Source organism: Rhea americana, unplaced genomic scaffold (assembly GCF_003343005.1).
Source record: "Rhea americana isolate MKP2758 unplaced genomic scaffold, rheAme1 scaffold_111, whole genome shotgun sequence".
NCBI lineage: Eukaryota > Metazoa > Chordata > Aves > Rheiformes > Rheidae > Rhea > Rhea americana.
Genome location: NW_028185162.1, coordinates 346,656 through 356,997, shown reverse-complemented (window position 1 = coordinate 356,997; position 10,342 = coordinate 346,656). Strand labels below are relative to the sequence as shown.

Below are 10,342 nucleotides of genomic sequence, written 5' to 3'. Positions count from 1 at the left end.
AGTTGTTTTTGCTGAAGAACTATAGGCTATGACTGCTGGTTTATAAAAGTGTATGTCACCGTTGAAGCATGTATCTTAAATCTTGTAGACATGAGCTTTTGAATTCAACACGTGAAGATGTACCATTGGACAAGCCAGTTGCAGGAGGTAGGTCTTTGAATGTGTGAGCTGTATGAATACAGTATGATTTTCTACTTGTCTGTGGCGACTACCATCGGATCTCACCAATAGCACATTGCAAATAATTCCTTTTGTTTTGAATTTTCTTTAGGTATAACACAGTAGCAGTTTTCCAGTAAAGTTCCCAAATGCTGGAAAAATTTTGAAAGTCTAGCAGTTATTCTCAATGTTTGTTCTGTATTCAAGAGTACATGTTTCWAAGTTAGTATAATTGTGGTGATTTAGAAATGTTTAAAGGAAAGTGAGGAAGGTCAAATAGGATGTGAAAAGTTATWCTGACTGTCCTGTCTTTTTGTCTTTAAAAGTACTGTACTAATTAATACTAATGCTCCAGCAGCTGACTTGATTCAGCTGGCCAGAAAGAACACCAATGAGCTGTTAGGCTGTTGAGGTACTGAGAAAAGACAATAGTTTCCGTAGCTGATAAAATTTACTGGGTCAGGAACTCTTTGTACTATGGAGACATGTCTGTACCATTTGCTTACGTATGGTATTTGCTAAAACTAGGTTAGCTGAAGTGCAGTAATGAACATTTTGATTATGGTGACATTTATTGTTGTAGAATGTGACTTGCTTGGATGATGGGACTTCATTTTTCATGCACTATTGCAAAGGCAGTGCTTTCTGACCACTTGACTCCTACAAACTGCTGAAAGTAGTGCTTTTCAGCAGATGCATGCTCTTAACATTCTTTTGCCTCCACTTAGTGTGCATCCAAAGGTAACAAAAATCACCAAGTAAAAACAAGATTACAAGAGCTGATTTTTGTTATAGTTGCATCCATAAATTCATTTTGCCTCAAGCTAGAATAAAAAATGTTTAGTATGGAGGAAAAAAAAATCAAGTTTTAATTGTGACTTTGCGTGGACCATAGCAGATAAATTACTTCCCTAGACTTGTTTTCCTTTTCAGTTTTATTCTACCATCAGTTTTATTCTCAGCCTTTCAGGGCTGCATTTTGTTGATTGTCCAAGTAAGCTAAGCGTTGTATGTCTGAAGCTGTGGTAAAAACTAATTGCTCCCAGCCCCAAAATATTAATTGGCAAGTCTGACCTGGTGGAATTGTGAATTTTCAGTAATATCTGAGAAATTCCTAGTTCAGGCAGGGATACAAAAGCATATAAATAGTAATAACTGTGTTACTGCAGCCCCCSTTATGCTGTATTATATACTCATGATCTTCTGTTATAAAAAGTATATCAAAGACTGTGCTTAAAGTGAACATTAGGATCTAAATAAAGCAAARAAATTATGTCTGTCTTTAACATGTGTGCAGGAATTGAGGTTTTCCTGCTGTATAAGTTAACCTACTGTTTTAAATCTTAATAACCTACTGTTTGTTAGAGCACCAAATTTGACTATAAAAATAGAAGCTAGGTTAATGACTGAGTCCTATACTTAACTCTCTTCTTATGTGGGTTTTTAAATTAGTCCTCTTCTGTTGTTTTTGCCATATTTAATATGGTTATACTGATTATGAAGACAAAACAGGTACATTACATATCGCATAAAACCCCTGCGGCTAAGAAAACTAGTGATAACCTATTTTGATTGCACTGTGTAATGAACAGTCACTTTATGTTGCCTGTCTTTACAGATCTGAAACAACTATATTTTCATGTGTAACCTGCTAAGTTTTTCTGAAGGAAAATAAAATGTGTGAAAGCTGTTGATAACAGTTCAGGAACCATCTCAGGACCCAGCAGCTGGCTCTGAGCTTCTTTTTCCTCAGTTTTCTCCCTCTTTGGAATCCCTCTTTCCCTGTAGTTCATCATTTCCTCTGCTGCTCCTCATCCCAGCCAGGGACSGCAGGTCCCAGGGCCATCTCAGCAGAGGGAGAGCTGTGGAGCACGAGCCCCTGCTCTCAGCTGGTTGTCCAAGGTCCTGTTTTCTTAATATCCTCGGCTAGCTCACACTTCCTAATGGGAGAGGAATGCCGTGGGGATGAAAGTTGTATTTGTGACTGGCAGGAGAAAGATGATCAAGATGATTCTGTTAAWTAGCCTCAGCCCAGAAGCCCTGAGAAGAGCGATACCAGCTCCAAGACAAACCAGTCAAGCAGAGATGATTTGGCTGAAGGCTCCGGAAATGGCTGAGGAAGTGCAAGGGGGTGACTATAAATACGGCCTAGGCTGGTGCAATGCGTTTCTGGAGCAGAAGCTTTTGCATGTGCATGCTAATTAAAACTTATAGCATGGCAGCTCTCTGGTAGTTTATTAGAAAGACTGATGAGCTCCCACTTGTTAGTCACAAGCACATATTCAGAAGAAAGCAATTGGTGTGATAGGGACCAACTTCCCGGTGCTTTGATCCCAAATGACAGCACACTTGACAGAACAGGAACAAAAGCTGTTACCATCCCTACTGTGAATATGACAAAGCTAAATGTATCTTTGTGCTCTGTTGCTCCGCTGGAAGAGCAAAATGCAAAGCCATGATTATCTTCAGGTGCCAAGCATTGTCTCAGGAACGCTACCAAAGATGCTTATGTATGAGCCAATGAGCAGAAATGGTCAAGGGATTAAATGATGACAAACTGGATTTAAACTTGTTTTATTCACTCAGGATATACTAATCTACAAAGCTGTCACATTTATGTCTTAACTCATGTCTCAGATAGTGTCAAGGAAACATTTCAGAGAGTTAAAACATGCTTTTTGTCATCCAAAGAAGAATCACAAAATTACTACAGTCATTTGATGTAGCTATTAATCACTGTTTTAAAAATACTGTCTGCAAAAAATGAGAGAAACGGATGCAAGAAGTTCGATATGAATATACAGTAAGAAGCAGGGTGAAATGTGCTGCTWTTGTAAAAGCTTGCATTTGGGTTGTCGATGCGTAGTGAAAATTACATGAAGGAGAGTTTCCGTTATGTGTGCATGCCAAATTCTGCATCAAATATMAATATAAATTTTTAGAAAACGAAACTGGCAAAAAACTAATTCCAGCTCCAGATGAGACCAGCAGATCRAAGACAATGGTGAGAGCATTGCAGTGCTGGATGCCAGTGTGCAGGGTGTGTTTTGCAACAAGAGTGATGTCTCTAGTTTGATGGATTTGATTAAAATTTTTCTATAGTTTTAAAACTCAGTCATCTTTGATAGAATTATGATCTTTTTTTTTTTGAGTTCCTAGTTAAATCTGTACTTTAGCATGGTATTACTTGGTTTACCTGAAAATGTACTTTATTGAGAGTATTTGCGTCTAAAAAGCAGTATTTTAAAGAAGACTGAATAGACTTGGTATAAGCTGCAGGMCTGAAAATGATAACTGGAATAATAAGGGAATGTTGTCTTTGTTCTGTGTCATTCTCAAATGCAGTGAAAGAGGAGTGGTATGCCAGAATCACCAAACTCAGAAAGATGGTAGATCAACTATTCTGTAAAAAGTTTGGTGAGTACAAGACTAGTCTTTTTTTTATGGTTTTGTATTTCTTGAAGGTTGCTATCATTATTTCCCTTGAACATCAATATGAATGAGACCTTTGATCCAAATATTTCCAATTATCCGATTTGATCCAGTGATCAAATATGCAGTTGCTCCAATGATTTCCAAATATTTAAAACCCTGGCAGTTGAATGGAAAGAGAGAAGTATTACTCTACAGTTTGTACAACAAGCTAAATTCATAGTAAAAGAAAGATTTCTAAGTCTCATATGTAACGTTCTTCTAATTGCTTTCAGTTCTTTCTTATTTGGATTTTTTTTCTTTGATGAATAAAAGGACCATTTCCTTCTCTATATCCATTGCAGTAGCATTAAAATTAGAATTGAAACATTTCTGGGTTTGTTGAATTTTTATGCCTTCCCTAGCATAAAAAATGATCAGCTTCATAAGAGCTAGAATAAAATGTTGTTTCATGATGCTGTAGAATAGATTTAAAACCTTGGATAAAACCACTGCATTATGCCCCACTGAAGAACCTATAAATCTTCAGTCTGGCATTGTGACTACCCAATATAACAAAATACAATGTGATAACTCTTTATGTTTTTAATGTACTGGAGTTTAGAGTCTGTTGGATATCGATATTCTGTATTGTTTCAGGTTCTAATATTATGATTGTAATAGCCTGGAGGTTTTATACTTTAGCTGGCTTTTAACAAAGATAGATGGCCAAACTGTCCAGTTACTGGATTTATCTTGTTCTAACAGCCGAGGCCTTGGGGAGCACTGAGCCTAAAGCTGTTCCGTACCAGAAATTTGAGGCACATCCTACTGACCTCTATGTTGAGGGTCTGCCAGAGAACATTCCATTCAGGAGCCCATCCTGGTATGGGATCCCTCGCCTTGAAAAAATAATTCAAGTGGGCAACCGAATCAAATTTGTAATCAAAAGGTAAGTGTTTGGTTTAATGCCTAAACTCTTTTTTTTTTTTTTTTTAAGGGGGGGGGCAAACAAACTTGCCTTTTGTTTAATCAAGCATTTGCTTTCATTAAATCATAAAGCATTCAGTCTTTGGTTGGTGGGCAGATTAAATATTTTGTKTTATAAAGGATGTGGCTATTTGCAGATTCTCCCAAACTACCCTTATAGCATTTTTATAATAGGGTGAAATAGGAAAAGTAGAAAAATCCAAAATTTTCTATTACTAACATAAAAAGTATGTGTTATTTAATCTGTGTTAAGAGTGGATAGATTATGTGCTTTCTGATTACAGACCAGAACTGCTAACTGTCAGTCCAACTGAAGTAACTCAACCAAGGTCAAACACACCAGGTAAGACAGATATTGTCTCCAAAAGGGAATGCAAGGGATTGGTTGGAAAACAAATTTGGATCAATAAGCCATTTTTTAAAGAAGTAATCGTTCTGTGATGAGTGCACGCCATGCTTTTCATGAGGTTTTAAAAGCCTAAATTGATCATTATGCAGATGAATGGCTTTCTGATTTATTGTACAGTCCAACCATCTTTGAATAACTAGAACGAATCACATTTGCAACCTAAGAGAACTAGAGTTACTACTGTGGCCTGATCTAAAGCTCTGAAGTCCTGTAGCATTTTACTGCTGATTGTGTTGGGCATTTTGAGGTCTCTGTTGGTAAGAAATTATAATGACTTCTGAGACCATGTAGTGCTTTTAGGAAATAGAAGAAGAATCCATATTAATCCTTTATTTTATTTCCTAACACAAGAGAGTGCTATGACTTAGTGTATTGATATTCTCTTACTGTAGAAATGTACAAGCCAGATCTTSTTGTTGTTTTTAAGAGAATGAACCCGCTTGTGGTAATAACACAAACTGAGATCCAGGGCTTCCTAGCTTTTTCCTGCCACTGGATAAACAAAGTGCAATTTCACAAGATAACTGTTGAATTTTCTGCAGAAGAAAAAGGAAAGAATGTGATATAGTCATGTAATCAGTAGTCTCCATTTATCATCACGACATATTGTGGATTTTGTTTGGACTTTAGGAAGAGGTTCATATTCAGCAAGAGGGTAGCTCAGTAGAAAAGACTGTTAAATGTAGTGCAGAAGGGAAGAACAAGGCTTGCTTTTTCAGCTCTCTGAACCCACAAATATTGTCAAATATGACAATGTAACTGACAGTCTGTCATTATAGAAATAGCAGTAAGTGGACAAGATAGCAGGAAAAAAAAATCCAAATCTTTCTGAAAGAACTGACATGCAATGGTCATGATTCTTAAAATCCGAAATACTTGAATGTTTAGAATAACTCTCATATTTCATACTGGTCCTCGTATTTTTCATTAACTTTTAGGTAAGTCTGGTATTGCCAGTGCCAACAAACCTTATCAGGGTCTAGGGTTTGATGTCAGAAAGATAAACACAGCAAATGTTCCCTTAGGCTTAGAACCCAAAGCAAGTCTTTTCCTCAGGCAAAGATGATGTATCCYATTATTTGATGATACAAACCTTATCTGGCTGAAGAATATTATTATTTTTAAAGCAAAATATTGTTCTGTTACAAAAGTAATCTGATGCCCCCAACAGACAGCTTACAAACAACATTTTTTTTTTTTAACTTAGTCTGATTCCATTACCAGTTAGACTCCAACCAGTGAGTAAGTATAAAAACACATGCAGATGTTAAACATTTGCAGRACAGGGGCTTATGTGAAATCTATGAAATAAGCAGAGAAGTTTGCAAAAAGTATTAATGCTACTCACCTGTGATAATATAAAAGCTAGAAATAAACAAGATCATGTAATTTGTTAGTTGAAAATATTATTTGGAACCTAAAAAAAATTCTAAATACCCTTCATTTCTGTTTTTACAGCTCTGAGTGGTATTAGCTCAGTAGCAGTTAATTGTTACTAGTGGATGATGACAACAAATAATGAGTTTAATGCTGTTTGACAGGAAAGAAGTGTCTTTTATTTTCTCTAGTGTGTTATTTCCTTCATTCTCTACCTGAGCTACAAATTGTCTGCCCTGGCTGGCACTCCCGTAATTGTCTTTTATTTATAGTAGAACACAGGATTGAAAATGATTTTTTTTTTTTTTTGTTAATCAAAATGTTTAGCAAAGCACTCCTTAAATCTTCACATTCTGTTCTAAAGAATTTTTTTTTTTTTTTTTTGCACTGGAATTCATTAATAATTCCAACTATATCAGAGCTACTAGCATGATTCTTCCTTGCATTGAAAGGCTCTGGAGAGCAAGTTCACCCACTGGGGATGATGGTTTAAATTTTGTAACTACATTTAGACAGATCTTTCATTATGTATAGAGAATTATGTACATCATTTAAGCTTCTATTAATAATCATTACTCACTGCATGTCCTTGTCTACTCGATGTGATTGTATTGAAAGTTTTCAAGTTCTGGAATTGAAAGAAATGTGTTCAAATGTACTACTTTATCTAGAAATGGGATAATGCTCCATAACATGTATCCRTTTCTTCTTTTCAGTTAAAGAAGATTGGAATGTCAGAATCACAAAACTAAGAAAGCAAGTAGAAGAGATATTTAATACGAAATTTGGTAAGTTAAATATTAACTATATCATAATGCTGCTTTGATTAAAACGMTTTTGTAAAAGTTTCAAATTTTACTGTACATAATTAAAGCTTAAAAGTGTGCTAGAATGCAAGAAAGGAAATCTTGACACCTCTTACCTATTTTTTACTGACTCTTCCCTATAACTGACTTCAGTGACTTTATAACAACATCCTAGGCCATAGTTTTTCAATTGTAAGACAGTGATAGTGGTATGTGTACAAAAGGATTTTGGATTGAAGAAGTTCTCAATGAGGAAAAACACTGGATACTGCAGATTTAAGACAACTGCAAGGAGACTCTGTAACAAGTTGTATAAAGTCCCCATTTGCAGTGGCTCTACAGAAAATGGTGGAAAATCTGTTTAAACATTTCTCTCGGGGTGTTTTTTTTTTTTTTTTTTTTTTTTTTTTTGTTATCTCTGAGTAGAAGAGCTTCTGTAAGCCAGGCTTCTTAAAATCACTTAATATAAAAAACCACCCATTTGAGTGTGTAAACTATCGTTAAATCTTTATTTTCAGCCCAAGCTCTGGGGCTTTCAGAGGCAGTGAAAGTTCCCTATCCTGTATTTGAATCAAACCCTGAGTACTTGTACGTCGAAGGCTTGCCAGAAGGAATCCCCTTCCGGAGTCCCACATGGTTTGGAATTCCACGCCTTGAAAGAATTGTCCGTGGGAGTGGCAAAATCAAATTTGTTGTTAAGAAGTATGTTTGTAATTCAGTTATTTTTACTCCTGATTTTGAAATTATTTGATTTTCTTGTCAGCAATTTTAAGTTTTAAATGCTACTGAAATTCTGTTTCCATGAAACTGAAMGCACATTTTGCATATGTTTTATTTCATGAAAGGATATACTTTCCTTGTAAATTTAAATAAATGCATAATTCATGTGCATGAACCATGGACCTAGGAGAAAAAAAAATGGCCCTGAACCTGGAAGCTTTTTTTCCTTCTTTTTCTTTTTTTTTTCTTTTTTTTCCCTGAAAAAAGCTCAGAAAATATTATAGAGTAGAATACAAAGCTTAATATTTTCTAACTTCTTCTGGTTATAGTATATGGAGAGTCACCATTCTGCTTCTAGTAGGAATTTATAGACAGTTGGTGTTGTATATAAATTTGAACGCATCTGAATTCCAGTAAATATGTAGTATTATGCTGTATTTTTCTTGCATATGTAATAGATTGGATTGTATTCTGTTCAACTTCCAGGCCTGAGCTTGTCACTTCCTATTTGCCTCCAGGGTTGGCTTGTAAAATAAACACTAAAGGTAAATACTTAACTGTTATTTGCTCCTGTCACTTCATAAATACACATTTTCTGCTTTCTTAGCAGACTGAGGGATCTTTGTGGTTAGAAAATATGGGGATTACAGACAAAAGGCCTTATTTGAGATGCATGTGTAGAGTAGCCTCCTAACCATTACCAAAAAAATATACTCAAAACRATTTTGAGTTTTTAACTTGAGACTTTCAAGTGCAGAAAATGGAATTCATACAATGTCTACAACTTCTGTTTTCCTTATTAAAAACATTATTTAACTTATCTGTGAACTGAATTTTCTTAAAGAAATAATAAAGTCTTTTGAATTAAGTTCTCTATAATAATAATTATTAACTTCTGAATATTTCAGATAGTAAAATGTACTATAGCTGTCCTGTACACTTGAAAAACAACTTTCCCAATTTCTTCTGTTCTAAATTAATGGAGTGAAAATCTAAGGTATAATACCAACCTGTTTGACAAACACTAAAGGCTCTTCTTAAGGCTGTATGCTTCACAGCATTGTTCAGGTTTTACAGTGCAGACTATACTAAGTACACGCACAAGTTATTCAGTCTGATCGAGTTTTCAGAACACAAATATTTTTTGTTGGTTACATTGGGTATACTTTATAGAATCATTACAGCTTCTATTATGTTGATTTTTAGCAATGAGTCCAAAGAGTTCAAAAAGGTCACGAAGTCCTGCAAGCAATTCAAAGGTCCCAGAGATTGAAGTTACGGTTGAAGAAGGTATGGAATAAATATTAATAAATGCTATTTTAGTGGAAGAACCTTTCATACCCCATAATTAACTTATGCAGGTTATAATCTTTGTATCATGTAGCAGACTGTTTCATTTCAGGATTCCTGGTACACTCCAACTTAGATGCAGTTTTATTTCTCATTTCTGAATAATATTGGATTCTGAGAAAGTGATGGTTGTGTAAAATGTTCCAGTTTGACAGCTTTCTTGGGCCTCTTATTCCAAGTAGTGGTATGGGAAATGAAGTCCTGAGCAGAGAATGACAGATGTGAGGAACAGTATGATATGCTTAATTCCAACCCAAAAGAGCTTTTGAAGAAAGTGGTTTTTTTTCTTTCTTTTTTTTTTCTACTCTTAATGCAGAACTTGTTCTTTCTAGTCATGTGATATATAGATTCACCAAGGGCAAATCCTGCTTAACCAATCTGATAGCCTTCTATGATGGACTGACTGGCTGGGTAGATGAGGGGAGAGCAGTGGACGTTGTGTACCTTGACTTCAGCMAGGCTTYTGACACTGTYTCCCMTAASATCMTCCTAGAGAAGCTCAGGAAGTGTGGGTTAGACGAGTGGACAGTGAGGTGGATTGAGAACTGGCTGAAAGGCAGAGCTCAGAGGGTCGTCATCGGTGGCATGGAGTCTAGTTGGAGGCCTGTGGCTAGTGGCGTCCCCTAGGGCGCAGGGCTGGGTCCCATCCTGTTCAATTTTTCATCAGTGACCTGGMTGAGGGGACAGAGTGCCTCCTCAGCAAGTTTGGGAGGAGTGGCTGACACACCTGAGGGCTGTGCTGCCGTTCAGAGAGACCTGGGCAGGCTGGAGAGCTGGGTGGGGAGGAACCTCCTGAGGTTCAGCAAGGGCAAGTGCAGAGTCCTGCACCTAGGGAAAAACAACCCTCAGCACCAGTGCAAGCTGGGGGCTGACCTACTGGAGAGCAGCTCTTCAGAGAAGGACCTGGGAGTGCTGGTGGATGACAAGTTGACCATGAGCCAGCAATGTGCCAAGAAGGCCAATGGTATCCCGGGGTGCATTTGGAAGCGTGTTGCCAGCAGATCGAGGGAGGTGATCCTGCCCCTCTCAGCCCTAGTGAGGCCTCATCTCGAGTACTGCATCCAGTTCTGGGCTCCCCCGAGTCCAAAGAGAGACGTGGAGCTACTGGAGAGAATCCAGC

At 36.8% G+C, this 10,342-nt stretch overlaps 1 protein-coding gene across 7 annotated transcripts in view; it reads left to right on the top strand.

The window, feature by feature from the left end:
• GTF2I (general transcription factor IIi) overlaps window positions 1–10,342 on the top strand; it is a 67,825-nt gene that overhangs the window by 41,838 nt on the left and 15,645 nt on the right. For all 7 annotated transcript variants that reach the window (XM_085314907.1, XM_085314915.1, XM_085314886.1 and 4 more), the window contains 8 exons: window positions 89–147; window positions 3,505–3,576; window positions 4,339–4,522; window positions 4,845–4,903; window positions 7,063–7,134; window positions 7,671–7,854; window positions 8,359–8,417; window positions 9,079–9,162. In XM_085314907.1, coding sequence (XP_085171033.1) covers window positions 89–147; window positions 3,505–3,576; window positions 4,339–4,522; window positions 4,845–4,903; window positions 7,063–7,134; window positions 7,671–7,854; window positions 8,359–8,417; window positions 9,079–9,162 — 773 coding nt within the window. The remainder of the gene's footprint in view (window positions 1–88; window positions 148–3,504; window positions 3,577–4,338; window positions 4,523–4,844; window positions 4,904–7,062; window positions 7,135–7,670; window positions 7,855–8,358; window positions 8,418–9,078; window positions 9,163–10,342) is intronic.